General features: G+C 57.8%; 2 protein-coding genes and 1 long non-coding RNA gene across 4 annotated transcripts; all 3 read right to left on the bottom strand.

Moving 5' to 3' along the window:
• Positions 1-671: 671 nt before the first annotated feature.
• On the bottom strand, positions 672-18,007 carry SNRNP70 (small nuclear ribonucleoprotein U1 subunit 70). The gene is made up of 10 exons (XM_059860767.1): positions 17,914-18,007; positions 17,051-17,208; positions 15,930-15,992; positions 15,516-15,570; positions 15,332-15,396; positions 14,945-15,007; positions 14,617-14,698; positions 5,162-5,263; positions 2,255-2,342; positions 672-1,319 (listed from the first exon to the last, which is right to left on the bottom strand). The coding sequence occupies exons 2-10, from the start codon at positions 17,195-17,197 to the stop codon at positions 719-721; spliced, it is 1,266 nt and encodes a 421-aa protein (XP_059716750.1). The 5' UTR covers positions 17,198-17,208; positions 17,914-18,007; the 3' UTR covers positions 672-718.
• LOC132334676 (uncharacterized) lies at positions 5,337-6,942 on the bottom strand. The gene is made up of 3 exons (XR_009488428.1): positions 5,862-6,942; positions 5,740-5,766; positions 5,337-5,693 (listed from the first exon to the last, which is right to left on the bottom strand). It is a non-coding gene; the product is annotated as an uncharacterized LOC132334676 (long non-coding RNA).
• Positions 8,291-14,605, bottom strand: LOC132334675 (uncharacterized). 2 transcript variants are annotated; one of them, XM_059860769.1, is made up of 3 exons: positions 14,411-14,605; positions 14,301-14,379; positions 8,291-14,254 (listed from the first exon to the last, which is right to left on the bottom strand). In XM_059860769.1, the coding sequence occupies exon 3, from the start codon at positions 13,139-13,141 to the stop codon at positions 12,200-12,202; it is 942 nt and encodes a 313-aa protein (XP_059716752.1). In that variant the 5' UTR covers positions 13,142-14,254; positions 14,301-14,379; positions 14,411-14,605; the 3' UTR covers positions 8,291-12,199. The 2 variants fall into 2 exon arrangements, with proteins under 2 accessions (XP_059716752.1, XP_059716751.1); XM_059860768.1 differs by having other exon boundaries at positions 8,291-13,972; positions 14,055-14,605.
• Positions 18,008-18,952: the final 945 nt, after the last annotated feature.

Genomic DNA, 18,952 nt, shown 5'->3' with positions numbered 1-18,952 from the left:
TCCCCCAAAAAATCCCCAAATTAGCTCAAAAATCTCCCAAAAACACATGAAAAAACCCCCCAAACTGGACCAAAAATCACCAATTCCACCTGAAAAAAAAAACCCAAATTGGCTCAAAAAATCCCCAATTCCACTTGAGAAAAACCCCCAAATTGGAACAAAAAACCCCAAATTGGACCAAAAAATCCCCAATTCCACTTGAAAAAATCCCCCTAAAAAAATCTCAAAAATCCCCCCAAAAATCCCCAAATTGGCTCAAAAATCCCCCAAAAACACATGAAAAAAAAACCCCAAAAAAATTCCCAATTCCACCTGAAAAAAAAAACCCAAATTGGCTCAAAAAATCCCCAATTCCACTTGAAAAAATCCCCCAAAAAATCTCAAAAATCCCCCAAAAAATCCCCAAATTGGCTCAAAAATCCCCCAAAAACACATGAAAAAAAAACCCCAAATTTGACCAAAAATTCCCAAAAAAACCCTGAAAAAACCCCCCAAATTGGACCAAAAATTCCCAATTCCACTTGAAAAAATCCCCCAAAAAATCTCAAAAATCCCCCAAAAAATCCCCAAATTGCCTCCAAAATCCCTTGAAAAAAAAAAACCCCAAATCACCAGAACCCCCCAAATTTTTCCCCCACCCCATTCCCCCCAGAAACCAACCCAAAACCCCATTTTATTTTCCAATAAAACCCCTTTATTTCCCCTCCGCGGCCGCCGCTCACTCCATGGCGGGCTCCAGCAGGTAGCCGTTCTCCGCCGCCAGGTACCCGTCGGTACCGGCACCGCCGTCGCCCCCCAGGAACATCTCCGCCTCCCCCCCGGTGCCGCCATCGCCGCCCTCGCCGCCGCCCCCGCTGCCTCCCCCGGGCGCTCTCTCGTCGCGCCGCTCCCGCTCCCGTTTGTGCTCCCGCTCCCGGTCCCGCTCCCGCTCCCGCCGCCTCTCCCGCTCCCGGTGCCCGCGGCGCCGCTCCCGCTCCCTCTCCCGTTTCTCCGCCGCCTCCCCCGCCATCCCCTCGCCGCTCCCGGGCTCGCCGCCGCCCCCTCCCAGCTCCTCGGGGGCTTCCAGCGGTTCCGGGGGTCCCTCGTCCTTCTTGTCGCGGTCGCGGTCGCGCTTTCGGTCCCGGGAGCGGGAGCGGCGTTTGCGGTCGCGGTCCCGGTCTCGGTCCTTGCTGCGGTCGCGGCTCCCGCCCCGTTTCCGTTCCCTCTCGTCCTTCTCGCGGCTCCGCGTTCGCCGCCGCCGCTCCCGGGAGCGCGAACGGCGCCGGTCCCGCTCCCGAGAGCGCTCCCGGCGGTCCCGCTCCCGCTCCCGCTCCCGGTCCCTGCGGGGACCGAGCCCGTCACGGCACGGCGGGGGCGGGGGGGCCCTGAGGGGTCCTGGGGGTCCCTGACCCACTCCAGGGGCTCCCAAGGGGGGTCCTGACCCACTCCCAGGGGTCCCAAAGGGGGTCCAGGGGGTCCCTGACCCATTCCAGGGGGTCCCAAGGGGGTCCAGGTGGTCCCTGACCCACTCCAGGGGGCCCCAAGGGGGTCCTGGGGGTCCCTGACCCATTCCAGGGGGTCCCAAGGGGGTCCAGAGGGTCCCTGACCCACTCCAGGGAGTCCCTGACCCACTCCAGGGAGTCCCTGACCCACTCCAGGGGGTCCCAAGGGGGTCCCTGAAGTGGCCTGGGGGGTCCTTGACCCATTCCAGGGGGTCCCAAAGGGGTCCAGAGGATCCCTGACCCATTCCAGGGGGTCCCAAGGGGGTCCAGAGGGTCCCTGGCCCATTCCAGGGGGTCCCAAAGGGGTCCCTGACCCATTCCAGGGGGTCCCAAGGGGTCTCTGAGGTGTCCTGAGGGGTCCCTGACCCATTCCAGGGGGTCCCTGACCCACTCCAGGGGGGCCCAAGGGGGTCCTGGGGGTCCCTTACCCATTCCAGGGGGTCCCAAAGGGGTCCCTGAGGTGTCCTGGGGGTCCTTGACCCACTGCAGGGGGTCCCGGGGGGTCCCTGACCCACTCCAAGGTGACATTGGGGGTCCCTGACCCATTCCAAAGGGTCCCAAGGGTGACACGGGGGGGTGACAGTGACAATCCCGGGGTCCCCAAGGTGACACAGGGGGGTGACAGTGACAATCCCGGGGTCCCCAAGGAGACACAGGGGGTCCTAAAGGGGTCCCCAAGGTGACACAGGGGGGTGACAGTGACAATGCCGGGGTCCCCAAGGTGACACAGGGGGTGACAGTGACAATGCCAGCCCCCCGGGCCCCCCACTCACCGCTCGTCGTAGCGGGAGGTGTCGTCCCTGCCCGAGTGCCGGATGTTGACGTCGGCTCCGCCGCGCCGGGTGCCCCCCAAACCTCCCCCTGCGGGGACACGGGGGTCAGGGACCCCAAAGGTGACCCCAAAGGTGACCCCAAAACCCAGACCTGACCCCAAAACCCAGACCTGACCCCAAAACCCAGACCTGACCCCAAAACCTCCCCCTGTGGGGTTAGGGACCCCAAAGGTGACCCCAAAACCCAGACCTGACCCCTAACCCAGACCTGACCCCCAAACCGACCCCTGCGGGGACACGGGGGTCAGGGACCCCAAAGGTGACCCCAAAGGTGACCCCAAAAGTGACCCCTAACCCAGACCTGACCCCAAAACCCAGAACTGACCCCAAAACCCAGACCTGACCCCAAAACCGACCCCTGGGGGGACAGGGACCCCAAAGGTGACCCCAAAAAGCAGAACTGACCCCAAAACCCAGACCTGACCCCAAACCTCCCCCTGCAGGGACAGGACCCCAAAGGTGACCCCAAAAGTGACCCCTAACCCAGACCTGACCCCAAAACCGAGACCTGACCCCAAAGGTGACCCTTGCGGGGACAGCGACCCCAAAGGTGACCCCAAAACCCAGACCTGACCCCCAAACCGACCCCTGGGGGGACAGGAACCCCAAAGGTGACCCCAAAACCCAGACCTGACCCCCAAACCTCCCCCTGTGGGCTCAGGGACCCCAAAGGTGACCCCAAAACCCAGACCTGACCCCAAAACCTCCCCCTGCAGGGACAGGGACCCCAAAGGTGACCCCAAAATCCAGACCTGACCCCCCAAACCTCCCCCTGCAGGGTCAGGGACCCCAAAAGTGACCCCAAAACCCAGACCTGACCCCAAAACCCAGACCTGACCCCCAAACCTCCCCCTGCGGGGACACGGGGGTCAGGGACCCCAAAAGTGACCCCAAAACCCAGACCTGACCCCAAAACCGACCCCTGGGGGGACACGGACCCCAAAAGTGACCCCAAAACCCAGACCTGACCCCAAACCCAGACCTGACCCCAAAACCCAGACCTGACCCCCAAACCTCCCCCTGCAGGGTCAGGGACCCCAAAGGTGACCCCAAAGGTGACCCCAAAACCCAGACCTGACCCCAAAACCCAGACCTGACCCCCAAACCTCCCCCTGGGGGGACAGGGACCCCAAAGGTGACCCCAAAACCCAGACCTGACCCCAAAACCCAGACCTGACCCCCAAACCTCCCCCTGTGGGGACACGGACCCCAAAGGTGACCCCAAAAAGCAGAACTGACCCCAAAAGTGACCCAAAAATCCAAAACTGACCCCAAAAGTGACTCAAAAACCCAAAACTGGCCCCCAAAATCCAGGCCTGACCCCAAAAAAAAAAGCATCAAAAACCCCAAAATTTTGGGGAGGCACCAAATAAACCCTAAAAAATGGGGAGGGGAACCAAACAAACCCCCCAAAACTTGGGGGAAACACCAAAAAAAACCCCAAAAATTTGGGGAGGCACCAAAAAAAAACCCCAAAAAATTGGAAGAGGCACCAAACCCCCAAAATGGGGAGAAACAGCCAAAAAAAAACCTCAAAATGGGGAGAGGCACCAAATAAACCTCAAAAAAATTGGGAGAAAACACCAAAAAACCTCAAAAAATTTGGGGAGGCACCAAAAAAAAAACCCCAAAAATGGGGAAACCCCCCAAAAAACTCAAAAAAATTTGGGGAGGCACCAAACAAAGCCCAAAAATGGGGGGGAAACACCAAAAAAAACCCCAAAAAATTTGGGAGGCACCAAAAAAAAAACCCCAAAAATGGGGAAACCCCCCAAAAAACTCAAAAAAATTTGGGGAGGCACCAAACAAAGCCCAAAAATGGGGGGGAAACACCAAAAAAAAAACCCCAAAAATTTGGGGAGGCACCAAGAAAACCTTAAAAAATGGGAAAAGACACCAAAAAATACCCCCAAAAATTTGGGGAGGCACCAAACAAACCCCAAAAATGGGGAAACACCAAAAAAAACCCAAAAAAATTTGGGGAGGCACCAAAAAAAAACCCCAAAATGGGGAAAACATCCCAAAAAACCTCAAAAAATTTGGGTAGGCACCAAACAAACCCCAAAAATGGGGGGGAAACACCAAAAAAAAACCCCCAAAATTTGGGGAGGCACCAAACAAACATCAAAAATGGCGAAACCCCCCCCCAAAAAACTCAAAAAAATTTGGGGAGGCACCAAAAAAAAACCCCAAAAATGGGGAAAACATCCCAAAAAACTCCAAAAATTTGGGGAGGCACCAAACAAACCCCAAAAATGGGGGGGAAACACCAAAAAAAACCCCCAAAAAATTTGGGGAGGCACCAAAAAAACCCCCAAAAATGGGAAAAGACACCAAAAAAAACCTCAAAAAATTTAGGGAGGCACCAAAAAAAAACCCCAAGAATGGGGAAACCCCCCAAAAAACCTCAAAAAATTTGGGAGGCACCAAAAAAAAACCCCAAGAATGGGGAAACCCCCCAAAAAACCTCAAAAAATTTGGGGAGGCACCAAAAAAAACCCCCAAAAATGGGGAAAACATCCCAAAAAACTCCAAAAATTTGGGGAGGCACCAAAGAAACCCCAAAAAATTGGGGGAAAACCCCCAAAAAACTCAAAAAAATTTGGGGAGGCACCAAACAAACATCAAAAATGGCGAAACCCCCCCCCAAAAAACTCAAAAAAATTTGGGGAGGCACCAAACAAACACCAAAAATGGGGGGGAAACCCCAAAAGCCACCAACCCGCCCACTTCAAACCCCGATTTTGAGGGGAAAACCCCCAGATTTGGGGGTGAGGCCCCACTGGAGGCAGCGCAGCCCCCCCCAGTTCTGGCCCGGGGGGGGGGGAATTTGGGGAGGGGTCTCACCCAGGCGCCGGGGCCGCCAGCCCTTGACGGTCCTGCCCCTCTCCACGTCCACCAGCACCCGGCGCCCGTCGATTTTCTTCCCGTCCGCGTGTTTGTAGGCGGCTGCAAAATATTTGGGGAGGGGTCCCGAGGTGGGGAGGGGGGAGGGGAGAAAAGGGGAGGGGTCAGCTACGGCGGGGCCAGGTCAGCCCGCCCCCCCTCCCCTTAAAAAAAATCAACGCCCACCCCCTGGAAAAAAACCCCAAAAGTGCCCCAAAAAATCTCATAAAATCTCAGTGGGGTGGGGGGGGGGTTAAGGGGGTGAGACCCCCCCCCAAAAAAAGTGACACGGTGGGGAAGGAAAGTGGGTTAAGGAGACCCCCCCCCAAAATAAAAATTGAGCTCCCCCCCCACCGAAAAAATTTTGGGGAGGGGGGAAAACCCCTTCAGCTGTTTATGGACCCCCCCCCCAAATTTGGGGTTTTTTTGGGGGGGGGTCAGCACCTTCACCTGCAGATTGACCCCCCCCCAACCCATAAATTAACCCCCCCACCTCATTTTTGGGGAGGGGTCTTTACCTGTTTGACCCCCCCCCACACCTCATTTTATTGGGGAGGGGTCTTTACCTGTTTGACCCCCCCCCCACACCTCATTTTATTGGGGAAGGGTCTTTACCTGTTTGACCCCCCCACACCTCATTTTATTGGGGAAGGGTCTTTACCTGTTTGACCCCCCCCACACCTCATTTTATTGGGGAGGGGTCTTTACCTGTTTGACCCCCCCCACACCTCATTTTATTGGGGAGGGGTCTTTACCTGTTTGACCCCCCCCCACCTCATTTTATTGGGGAGGGGTCTTTACCTGTTTGACCCCACCATCTGATTTTATTGGGGAGGGGTCTTTACCTGTTTGACCCCCCCCCCACCTCATTTTTGGGAGGGTCTTTACCTGTTTGACCCCCCCCTCATTTTTGGGGGGGGTCTTTACCTGTTTGACCCCCCCCCACACCTCATTTTATTGAGGGGGGGTCTTTACCTGTTTGACCCCCCCCTCATTTTTAGGGGGGGGTCTTTACCTGTTTGACCCCCCCCCACCTCATTTTTGGGGAGGGGTCTTTACCTGTTTGACCCCCACACCTGATTTTATTGGGGAGGGTCTTTACCTGTTTGAACCCCCCCCCATTTTTGGGAGGGTCTTTACCTGTTTGACCCCCCCCACCTCATTTTTGGGAGGGTCTTTACCTGCTCATTGACCCCGCCCCCTTATTTCTGGGGGGTCTTTACCTGTTTATTAACCCCCCACCTCATTTTTGGGGGGTCTTTACCTGTTTGACCCCCCCCACCCTCATTTTTTGGGGGGGTCACCACTTTTACCTGTACATTGCCCCCCCCACCTCATTTTTGGGGGGGGGGGTCTCACCACCTTTACCTGTACATTACCCCCCCCCTTTTTTTGGGGGGGGTCTCACCCCCTTTACCTGTACATTGCCCCCCCCAACCTTGATTTTGGGGGGGTCTTACCCCCTTTACCTGTACTTTGCCCCCCTACCTTGATTTTTGGGGGGGGGTCTCACCCCCTTTACCTGATTATTGCCCCCCCATTCAATTTTTTTTGGGGGGGGTTCACCCCCTTCACCTACAAACCGACCCCCCCCATACCTCATTTTTTGGGGGGGGTCACCTCTCTTTTCCCTGTTTAACGCCCCCCCCCCCAATTTGGGGGGCCTCACCTTCACTCCCCCTCCCCCACTCTCACCCCCCCCAAATCTCTTTGAATTTATTTTTGGGGGGGGCACCCACAGAATTCGCCCCCCCCTCCCCAAACCAGGCACCGCCAGCTGGACGCAGCCCCTCCCCACCCCACCCCACCCCTCCCCCAATCCCCCCTCCCCCTGCCCAAGCCCCCTCCCCACCCCCCCAGAGTCCTGGTGGTGGTGGGGGGGCGGGTCCGTGTCCCCCCCCCGCCGGGCCGGGGGGGCCCCTCCAGACGAAGCCGCTCCTGGACGGGCGCTGGGGCCTTACCTGAGACCCGTCCTACCTCACACCCCCTCCCCAAATTAAAAACCGCACCCCCTCCCCCCCTCAGGGACCCCCCCTCACACATCCCAACCCCCCCACGGAGGGCTGGGGGGGCTCGGCCCCCCCCTCCCCCCCAAAATCGCCGTTTTGACCCCTCCCCCCCCACCCCGCGCCCCCCCCCCTCGGTCGCCGGGACCGGGGAGGGGTCGCTCCCCAATTTTGGGGGGGGGGGGCTCAGGCTCAGCCCCTCCCTCCCCCATTCCCACCCCCCCAAAACCCGACCCCCCCCCTCTAAGGGACCTGTCCCCTCCCTACAAACACATCCAAGCTCCTGGGGGGGGTCCCCAAATTATTTTTTGGGGGAGGGGGCGCCATGGGCCCCCCCTCCCCTTCCTCCTCCTCGGGCAGAACAAACACGGGGGGGGGGTAAAACTGGGGGGGGGGCTGGGGGGGTCCTGCCTTGTCACCCCCCTTATTGAGGGGGTGGGGGGGGGTCCTTGAGGACCCCTCCCCAAAAAAAAAAAAACTGGGGGGGGGGGTCACGTGTCCCCACCTCAGGGGAGACTGAGGCCGTGACCGTGCTGGGGGAGGGGGCTGGTGGGGGGATTGGGGGGGGGAAATTTGGGAATTTTGGTAATTCCAGGTGGGATTGGCTCCCTGCCCGCGCTGGGAAAGGGTCCACGAGGTGAGGGGGGGGGCGCTGCAAGGAGCCCCCCACCCCCCCAAAACAAGGGGGGGGGGGAATCTCCTAAATTAAAGAAGGGGGAGGGGGCTGGATAAATATTTGGGGAGGGGTCCGACCCTGCCGCCCCCAGCCCGGCCCGGCCCGGCTGCGAGCAGAGGGGTCTCCCCCAAATCCAAACCGCCCCCTCCCCTAAAAAAAAAATAAAATAAAAATAAAAAAAAACCTCAGCTGCCCTCGGGGGTCGGGGGGAGGGGTCGGGGGGGGTCAGAGCTCCCCCCAGCCCCCCCCCCCAAACAGGGGGTGACGGTGATTTTGGGGGGGGGGTTACAAACGTGTCTTACCAGGATACAAACCCTTATACCAACCATACACTGAGGTGTGGAGGGGGGAGCACTAGGATCAGCTGCAAGCCAGCAGTGGCAAAAGCCATCTCAAAGGTGGCTGCAGTGACAATAAAACACAGGTAATTAATTCAGGAAGTAATTAGCACCGCGCCCGGCCCCGCACGCCGGGACGACGAGACCCCACCCCGACCGCACGCGGAGACGGCGACCCCCGGAAATGGGACAGCCCCAAGTGGGAGAGCCGAAAATGGGAGAGCCCGAAAATGGGAGAGCCCGAAAATGGGAGACCCCAAAAATGGGAGACCCCGAAAATGGGATAACCTAAAATGGGAGACTCCGAAAATGGGAGACCCCGAAAATGGGAGACCCCGAAAATGGGAGACCCTGAAAATGGGATAACCCAAAAATGGGATAACCCAAAAATGGGAGACCCCGAAAATGGGATAACCCAAAAATGGGAGACCCCGAAAATGGGATAACCCAAAACTGGGAGACCCCGAAAATGGGATAACCCAAAAATGGGAGACCCTAAAAATGGGAAAACCTAAAAATGGGATAACCTAAAAATGGGATAACCTAAAATGGGATAATCCAAAAATGGGAGACCCCGAAAATGGGAGACCCTGAAAATGGGAGACTCCGAAAATGGGATAACCCAAAAATGGGAGACCCTAAAAATGGGAAACCTAAAATGGGAGACCCCGAAAATGGGATAACCCAAAATGGGAGACCCTGAAAATGGGATAGCCCAAAAATGGGATAACCCGAAAATGGGATAACCCAAAAATGGGAGACCCTAAAATGGGATAACCCAAAAATGGGATAACCCGAAAATGGGATAACCCAAAAATGGGAGAGCCCGAAAATGGGATAATCCAAAAATGGGAGACCCCAAAAATGGGATAATCCAAAAATGGGAGACCCTAAAATGGGATAACCCAAAAATGGGATAACCCGAAAATGGGATAACCCAAAAATGGGAGACCCCAAAAATGGGATAACCCCGAAAATGGGAGACCCTAAAAATGGGATAACTCAAAAATGGGAGACCCCGAAAATGGGATAACCCAAAACTGGGAGACCCCAAAAATGGGATAACCCCGAAAATGGGAGACCCTAAAAATGGGATAACTCAAAAATGGGAGACCCCGAAAATGGGAGACCCCGAAAATGGGAGACCCCGAAAATGGGATAACCCAAAAATGGGAGACCCCGAAAATGGGATAACCCAAAAATGGGAGAGCCTAAAATGGGAGAGCCCGAAAATGGGAGACCCTAAAAATGGAAGACCTTAAAAATGGGAAAACCTAAAAATGGGAAAACCTAAAAATTGGAGACCCCAAAAATGGGATAACCTAAAAATGGGATAACCCAAAAATGGGAGACCCCGAAAATGGGATAATCCAAAAATGGGAGAACCCAAAAATGGGAGACCCCGAAAATGGGATAATCCAAAAATGGGAGAACCCAAAAATGGGAGACCCTGAAAATGGGATAATCCAAAAATGGGAGAACCCAAAAATGGGAGACCCCGAAAATGGGATAACCCAAAAATGGGAGACCCTGAAAATGGGATAACCCAAAAATGGGAGAGCCTAAAATGGGAGACCCCGAAAATGGGATACCCCGAAAATGGGATAACCCAAAAATGGGATACCCTAAAAATGGGAGACCTTAAAAATGGGAAAACCTAAAAATGGGATAACCTAAAATGGGATAACCCAATAATGGGAGACCCTAAAAATGGGATACCCCTAAAATGGGATAATCCAAAAACGGGAGACCCTAAAAATGGGATAACCTAAAATGGGAGACCCCGAAAATGGGATAACCCAAAAATGGGAGAGCCTAAATTGGGATAACCCAAAAATGGGAGACCCTAAAAATGGGAAACCTAAAATGGGATAACCCAAAAGTGGGAGACCCCGAAAATGGGAGACCCTAAAAATGGGATAACTCAAAAATGGGATAACCTAAAATGGGAGACCCTAAAAATGGGATAACCCAAAAATGGGAGAGCCTAAAATGGGAGACCCCGAAAATGGGATAATCCAAAAATGGGAGAACCCAAAAATGGGAGACCCCGAAAATGGGATACCCTGTAAATGGGAGACCCCGAAAATGGGAAAACCTAAAAATGGGAGACCCTAAAAATGGGATAACCCAAAAATGGGAGACCCTGAAAATGGGAGACCTTAAAAATGGGAAAACCTAAAAATGGGAAAACCTAAAAATTGGAGATCCCAAAAATGGGATAACCTAAAAATGGGATAACCCAAAAATGGGAGACCCCGAAAATTGGATAACCCAAAAATGGGAGACCCTAAAAATGGGATAACCCAAAAATGGGAGAGCCCAAAAACGGGATACCTTAAAAACTGGATACACCAAAAATGGGACAGCCCGAAAATGGGATGACCTAAAAATGGGATAACCTAAAATGGGAGACCCTGAAAATGGGACAGCCCGAAAATGGAATACCCCAAAAATGGGATACCCCAAAAATGGGACACACCCTGAAAATGGGAGAGCCCAAAAATGGGACACCCTAAAAACGGGACACCCCAAAAATGGGATACCCTAAAAATGGAATACTACAAAAATGGGATACACCAGAACTGGGACACCCTAAAAATGGGACACCCCAAAAACAGGATACAACAAAAATGGGACACCCCAAAAATGGGATACAACAAAAATGGGATACACCGGAACTGGGACACCCCAAAAATGCGATACAACAAAAATGGGACACCCCAAGAATGGGATACCATAAAAATGGGACACACTGGAACTGGGACACCCCAAAAATGGGACACCCCAAAACCGGGATACCCTAAAAATGGGACACCCCAGAACAGGGACACACCGGAACTGGGACACTCCAAAAATGGGGACATCCCTGGAATGGGGACACCCCAGAACAGGGATACCTGGAATAGGGACACCCCAAAACTGGGATACCCCGGAATAGGGAGACACCCGGAATGGCGACACACCAGAACCAGGACACCCCAAAAAAAAGGGACAGCCCAGAACTGGAACACCCCGGAATGGGGACACCCTGGAACGGGGACACCCCAAAACCGGGACACCTCAGAATGGGGATACCCCAAAACCAGGATACCCCAGAACAGGGACACCCCCAAAACTGGGACACTCCCAGAATGGGGACACTCCCAGAATGGGGACACCCCAAAACTGGGACACACCGGAACAGGGACACCCCCAGAACGGGGACACTCCCAGAATGAGGACACCCCAAAACTGGGACACACCGGAAATGGGACACTCCCGTAATGGGGACACCCCGGAACCGCCGCCCCGAGGGGTGCAGGGACACAGAGAGACACAGAGAGAGCGGCGCCGGCACGATGGACTCGGCCAACTAGGCGTTGGTCAACCTCAATGGAAGGCTGGTCAACCTCAATGGAAGGCTGGTCAACCTCAGTGGAAGATTGGCCAACCTCAATGAAAAGTTGGACAACCTCAATGGAAGGTTGGCCAACCTCAATGGAAGGTTAGCCAACCTCAGTGGAAGACTGGCCAACCTCAGTGGAAGGCTGGTCAACCTCAATGGAAGGTTGGTCAACCTCAATGGAAGGTTAGCCAACCTCAATGGATGATTGGCCAACCTCAATGGAAGGCTGGTCAACCTCAATGGAAGGTTGGTCAACCTCAATGGATGATTGGCCAACCTCAATGGAAGGCTGACTAACAGCTCTACCCACAGGCTTGGCCAACTGGCCAGCTTGGACGCTTGACCAATGGGTGGTTGGCCGATGGAAGGTTGACCAATGGGAGGTCTAGCCACAGGCTCGGCCAACTTGGACGCCTTGGCCAATGGAAGGGTGACCAATGGGAGGTCTAGCCACAGGCTCGGCCAACTTGGACGACTTGGCCAATGGAAGGGTGACCAATGGAAGGTTGACCGATGTCTACTCATAGGCTTGGCCAACTTGGACACTTGGCCAACAGGTGGGTGGCCAATGGAAGGTTGACCAATGAGAGCTCAACCTGTAGGCTTGGCCAACTTGGATGCTTGGCCAATGTGTGGTTGGCCAACGGAAGGTTGACCAATGGGTGCTTGGCCAACAGAAGGTTGACCAACGAGAGCTCTACCCATAGGTTTGGCCAGCTGGACGTTTGACCAACAGGTGGTTGGCCAATGGTAGCCCTGACCAACAGGTGGTTGGCCAACTGGAGACCTGGCCAGTGGTAGCTCCACCCACAGCCTTGGCCAACGGTACCCTTGGCCAATCATAGTCTTGTTTCCCTGTAATTTGGTTAACCAAACCATTGGCCAACCATAGCCTCGGCTGCCTGCAGTTTGGCTACCTGGAGCCTTGGCCAACCAATGAGAGCCTTGGCCAATGGGAGCCTTGGCCCACCAACGGGAGCCTTGGCCAACCAACGGGAGCCTTGGCCAACCAATGGGAGCCTTAGTCAACCGTAGCCTTGGCCAACCAATGGGAGCCTTGGCCAACCAACGGGAGCCTTGGCCAACCAATGGGAGCCTTGGCCAACCAATGGGAGCCTTGGCCAACCAATGGGAGCCTTGGCCAACCAACAGGAGCCTTGGCCAACCAATGGGAGCCTTGGCCAACCATCGGGAGCCCTGGCCAACCAATGGGAGCCTTGGCCAACCAACAGGAACCTTGGCCAATGGGAGCCTTGGCCAACCAATGGGAGCCTTGGCCAACCGGAGCCTTGGCCAACCAATGGGAGCCTTGGCCAACCAGAGCCTTGGCCAACCATTGGGAGCCCTGGCCAACCAACGGGAGCCTTGGTCAACCGGAGCCTTGGCCAACCAATGGGAGCCTTGGCCAACCAACTGTAGCCTTGGCCAACCAATGGGAGCCTTGGCCAACCAATGGGAGCCTTGGCCAACCAACAGGAGCCTTGGCCAACCATTGGGAGCCCTGGCCAACCAATGGGAGCCTTGGCCAACCATTGGGAGTCCTAGCCAACCAATGGGAGCCTTGGCCAACCAACAGGAGCCTTGGCCAATGGGAGCCTTGGCCAACCAACGGGAGACTTGGCCAACCAACGGGAGCCTTGGTCAACCAATGGGAGCCTTGGCCAACGGGAGCCTTGGCCAACTGTAGCCTTGACAATGGGAGCCTTGGCCAACCGGAGTCTTGGCCAACCAATGGGAGCCTTGGCCAACCAGAGCCTTGGCCAACCAACGGGAGCCTTGGCCAACCAATGGGAGCCTTGGCCAACCAGAGCCTTGGCCAACCAATGGGAGCCTTGGCCAACCGTAGCCTTGGCCAATGGGAGCCTGGGTTGCCTGTAGTTTGGCCACCTGGAACCTTGACCAATGACAGCCTTGACTAACTGCAGGTTGGCCAACAGTAGCCTTGGTTGCCTGTAGGTAGCCCAACAGTAGCCTTGGTCAACCATCCCATTGGCCAGCCACAACCTCGGCTGCCTGTAGTTTGGCTACCTGGAGCCTTGGCCACCGACTGTAGCTCTGCTGGTACCCTGACTAGCCACAACCTTGGCCACCAGCTGTCCCTCAGCTTGGCTGTAGCCTTGGCCACCACCTCTAGCCCAGCAGTGGCCGGTACTTTGGCCACCTGTAGCCCTGCCTACCTACAGCTCGGCCACCTGTAGCCTCGTACCTGGGCCATTGGTAGCCTTGGCTACCTCAACCGGACCACCTGGAGCCCTGTCCACGTGGAGCCCTGATCACCTGTCAATTTGGCCACCAGTAGCCCTGTCCACCTGTAGTTTGGCCACCCAATAGTCTTTGGCCACCTGAGCCCTTTCCACTTGTCACCTTGACCACTGGTAGACCAGGGCCACACCTGGACCCTTGGCTACTAGCAGCCTTGGCCACTTGAGCCCTTGGCCACCTGTACCTTGACCACTGGTAGCCTTGGCCACCTGTGGCCTTGACCACTGGTAGTCCAGGGCCACCTGGACCCTTGGCCACCAGTAGCCTTGGCCACCTGGATCCTTGGCCACCAGTAGTCCTGGCCACCTGTACCTTGACCACCTGAACCCTTGACCAAAAGTAGCTTGGACCACCTGAACCCTTGGCCACCTGTACCTTGCCCACCTGTACCTTGACCACTGGTAGCTTTGACCACCAGTACCTTGCCCACAGGTAGCCTTGGCCACCTGAACCCCTGACCACCTGAACCCTTGGCCACCTGTACCTTGCCCACAGGTAGCCTTGGCCACCTGTACCTTGCCCACAGGTAGCCTTGGCCACCTGAACCCCTGACCACCAGCAGCTTTGGCCACCTGCAGCCTCACTCGGCCACCGCCCAGACGCCGCAGGCCCCACCCCGGTACTTACCTGGTGCCCGGCCCGGGGGGGCCACGGGGCCCCCCAGGTGTGTGTGTGGGGGGTCAGACATGCGGAGTGGGGGGGGCTGGGGGATTTTGGGGGTCCCGGGGGGGTCTGGGGGTACTCACAGTGCATGTCCCGCTCGTGCTCGTACTCGATGAAGGCGTAGCCACGAGGCTTCCCCGAGCGCTTGTTGTACACCATGTAGATCTGCAGGTGTGGGACAGGTGGGGACAGGTGAGGGACAGGTGAGGGACCCCAAAAATGGGGGGGGAACACACAGGTGTGACCCCCCCGGGCACCGGGATGTTTGGGGGGTCACAGAGAGGTAGGTGTACTCCAGGTACGTCTCCAGGTGTGACACCCCAAAAAGTGGATTTGGGGACAGGTGTGACCCCCCTGGAGAGCACGGGGTGTCTGGGGGGGGCGTTTTTTGGGGGTGACCCCCCCACTCACCCTCTTGATGGGGCCGTAAACCTCAAATTCCCGGCGCAGCTTCGACTCCGTCGTGTCGTAATTCTGGGGAGAAACGAGGAGGGGTGACCCCAAAATTTGCGGGGAGGGAGGGGGGGGTCCCAAGAACTGGAGGATCCTAAAGACTGGGAAAACCCACAAAAATCTGGAGAAGACCCCAAAGATTGAAGGGAACCCCACAAATTAGGGGGGAGCACCACAGAGCTCCACAGATAATGGGAGATCCCACAGATTGGGGGGACACCCCAAAATTAAGGGGGACCACGTGGATTGGGGAACCCCAAAGATTGAGGGCCTGGGGAAACCCCAAAAATGGGTGTGAGTTCCCCCCAAATTGGGGGGACCCCATTTTCTCCCCCCAGCACTCACCACTCTGGCCACAAACAGGGTTTTGAAGGCATCTCCTTGAGCATTGGGGTCATTGTGGGGGTCCCCTGGAGGAAAAGAGGAAAAAAGAGGGGGTCAGGAGGGGTCAGAGGAAAAGGGAGGACCCCCACAGCCCCATGGGAGCCCCCCAGGACCCCCCCAGCCCCACAGGACCCCCCCATCTTACAGAGTTTGAGCTCGGACTCCACCTCCTGCTGCCTTCGCTCGATCTTCTCCCGCCGCTGTTGGGGGAAAGGGGAAAAGGGACCAAAAAATGGGAGTTGGGGTGACCTCAGGGGGTCCCCAAACCCACAGGCTCCACCCACAGCCCCCCAAAATCCAGAGGGGACCCCAAAAAACCCCAGTGGTGGAGGGGGAGCACAACCCAGGAGGATCCCCTAAAACCCAGGGGGGATGATCCAAGTCCTGCCTTGAGGACGAGCTGAAATTTAGAGGGGGGGGGGCAACACCCCCTTGGTGGGGTTTTGGGGACCCCCCAGCACCCCCAGCCGGGTGGGGAAGGGGCTGAGCCCGCCTGGAGGGGTCTGCACCCACTTTTGGGGGGGGTTGCCCCCCGTTTTTTGGGGGGTTCTGGACCTACCTTGCGCTCCATGCGCTCCTCGCGCGTCTCGGCGCGCGTCGGCGGGGGGGCATCGCGGGGGTCCTGGGGGGACACAGAGGGGGTTTGGGGGGGTCCAGGAGGGCTTTGGGGGGGTCCAGGAGGGTTTTGGGGGTGGGGAGGGGGTCCAGGGTGGAGTTATGGGGGATTTGGGGGAGATGCAGGGGAGGATTGTGGGGGATTTGGGGGAGATGCAGGGGAGGATTGTGGGGGTCTGGGGCTGTTTTGGGGAGTTCTGGGGTGGGGTTTGGGGGTCTGGGGCTGTTTTGGGGAGTTTGGGGGGGGGGGGGGTTTGAGGGTTTTGGGGAGTTCTGGGTGTCCAGGAGGGTTTTGGGGGATTCTGGGGGTCTGGGGAGAATCCAGGTTGGACTTATGGGGGATTTGGGGGGATTTGGGGGGATTCAGAAGAGAATTATGGGGGTCCGAGGTGGTTTTAGAGAGTTCTGGGGTGGGGTTTGGGGGTTTGGGGATGTTTTGGGGTGGGGTTTGGGGGTCTTAGGGGATTCTGGGGGTCTATGGGGGGGTTTTGGGAGTGGGGAGGGGGTCTGGGGGGAGTCCAGGGTGGAGTTATGGGGGATTGGGGGAGATTTAGGGGAGAATTATGGTGTTCCAAGGTGGTTTTAGAAATTCTGGGGAGGGTTTTGGGGGTCTGAGGGGGGGGTCTAGGGGGATTCTGGGGGTCTGGGGAGGATTCTGGGGGTCTGGGGAGAGGTTTGGGGGTCTGGGGAGGGGTTTTAGGGGAATCTGGGGGTTACAGGGTGGTTTTGGGGAGTTCTGGGGTGGGGCTTGGGGGGATTCTTGGGGTCTGGGGAGGTTTTTAGGGAGTTCTGGGGTAGGGTCTAGGGGGATTCAGGGGGTCTGGGGAGGGTTTTGGGGGTCTGGGGATGGTTTTGGGGGTCTGAGGAGGGGTTTTAGGGGGATTCAGGGGTTCCAGGGTGGTTTTAGGGAGTGCTGGGGTGGGGTTTGGGGGAATTCTGGGGGTCTGGGAAGGGTTTTTGGGGTGCTGGGGGTATTGGGGAGGTTCTGGGGAGGGTTTAGGGGATCCTGAGGGTTTTGGGGGGATTCTGGGGAGGGTTTAGGGGGTCCCGGGGGTTTGGGGGTACCTCAAACTCCCGGATGTAGGGCGCGATGCCGCTGTAGGGTTGGTTGTGGTGCTTCTCGTGGGGTAACTTCTCCAGGGGGGGCAGGTAAGGGATGGGGTCCCGGGGGGCAAAAAGGGCCAAAAGGTTGGGGGGCAGGAACTGCGTCATCCTGGGGGGCTCTGGGAGGGGGCACAGGGTGGGTCAGGACCCCCTGAACCCACCCAAGATCATCCTAAAATTTCCAAAAATCCCAAAATTCTGCCCTCGCTGCAGCCACTTTGTCCCACACTGAACCCCCAAAACTCACCCCAACCCCACAACCTCACCTGGGACCCCCCCCCAAAACCCTCCTGGGCCTCTCTCACCACACAGCAGCCACCCCCAGACCCCCAAAACCCCCTCCAGACCCCAATAACCTCAGCCCAGACACCCCCAGACCCATTGCAGACCCCCAAAACCCCACCCTGAACTCCCCCAGACCCCCAAAACCCCACCTAGGACCCCCCAAAACCTTCCTGGGCCACTCTCACCCCACACCAACCATCCCCAGACCCCCCAAAATCTCTTCCGGACACCCCCAGACCCCCACAAACCCCAACCCCCACACCCCCAGTCCCCCAGAACCACTCCGAGACCCCCAAAACCCCCCCAGAATCCCCTCAAAACCCCTCCCCCACCAGCCCTAACCGCCCTCAGACCCCGAACCCCTCACGGCAGCGCCCCCCCCTCACCCTCACACACCCACCCCAGCCCCCCCCAGGACACCCCCGCCCCTCCGGGCCTCTCCCCCCTTCCCTGCCCGGGTCCTTCCCGCGCCGTTCCCCCCTCGGGACCCCTCGGGACCCCTCAGGGCCTGGCCCCGCCGCCCCCCGGCCCTCACGGACCCCGCGCTCCCTCCGGCCCGGCCGCTCCGCGCGCGCCTCCCCCCGCGCATGCGCGGCCGCCGCGGCGCCACCGGAAGTGAGGGAGAAACCGGAAGTGGTGGCGGCGGAAAGGCGGGGAGGGGCCGGTAACGGCTCAGTGAGGCGATGGGGGCGTGGCGAAATGAAGTCGTTGTTATGGGCGTGGCCTAGAGAGGAGGCGTGGTCAGACCGCTGTAATGAGGTGGCCACGCCTCCCGCCTCGCGCCACGGCAACGTGGGCGGGGCCTCGCTGCCGGGCGAGCGGTTTCCATGGCAACCAAGGGCATCCTGTGGCCCCTTCCCCTCATAGCAACGGGGGGTGGGGAAAACAGCCTGTCTCGTTGCCATAGCAACCACTTTCACACCCCCCCCCATAGCAACGGGGGTGGGGCGCCCCGTGTGGTTTCCATGACAACCGAGTGACCACACCCCCTACCCCCAATCCCGTCCCGTTGCCACGGCAACCGGGAAGTCACTCCCCCTCACCTTGTCCCCTCCCTCACACCTTCCCAGGTGACGCCCTGTCCCGTCGCCATGACAACCAGGGTGACACCACACACCCCCCCTCCAATCCAGGGGGGCGGGGTCTCCCCTGCCCCTCCCCCCTCCCCACTCCGGGGTGTCCCACCCCCGGGCTGCCATGGGGGGGAGGGGGGACACCCCCAGTTCCCCTCCCCCCCCCGGCAAGGGGTGTCGTCCCCCCCCCTTGGGGACATTCGGTGACCCCGGGGAGGGTGAGGGGGGGGAGAACCCGGGTGTCCCCTCCGGTCACCCCCCCCCCCACTTTGGGGACACTCGGTGACCCTGTGGGTGGGGGGAGAACCCGGGTGTCCCCTCCGGTCACCCCCTCCCCTCTTTGGGGACAGTCGGTGACCCCGTGGGTCGGGGGGGGGAGGACCCGGGTGTCCCCTCCGGTCACCCCCTCCCCTCCTTGGGGACATTCGGTGACCCCGTGGGTGGGGGGGGGGAGGACCCGGGTGTCCGGTCACCCCCTCCCCTCCTTGGGGACACGCGGTGACCC

The sequence above is a fragment of the Haemorhous mexicanus genome, chromosome 16 (assembly GCF_027477595.1).
Source record: "Haemorhous mexicanus isolate bHaeMex1 chromosome 16, bHaeMex1.pri, whole genome shotgun sequence".
Classification (NCBI taxonomy): Eukaryota; Metazoa; Chordata; class Aves; order Passeriformes; family Fringillidae; genus Haemorhous; species Haemorhous mexicanus.
Note: the sequence above shows the minus strand (reverse complement) of the source record. Positions and strands in the feature narration are given on the sequence as shown.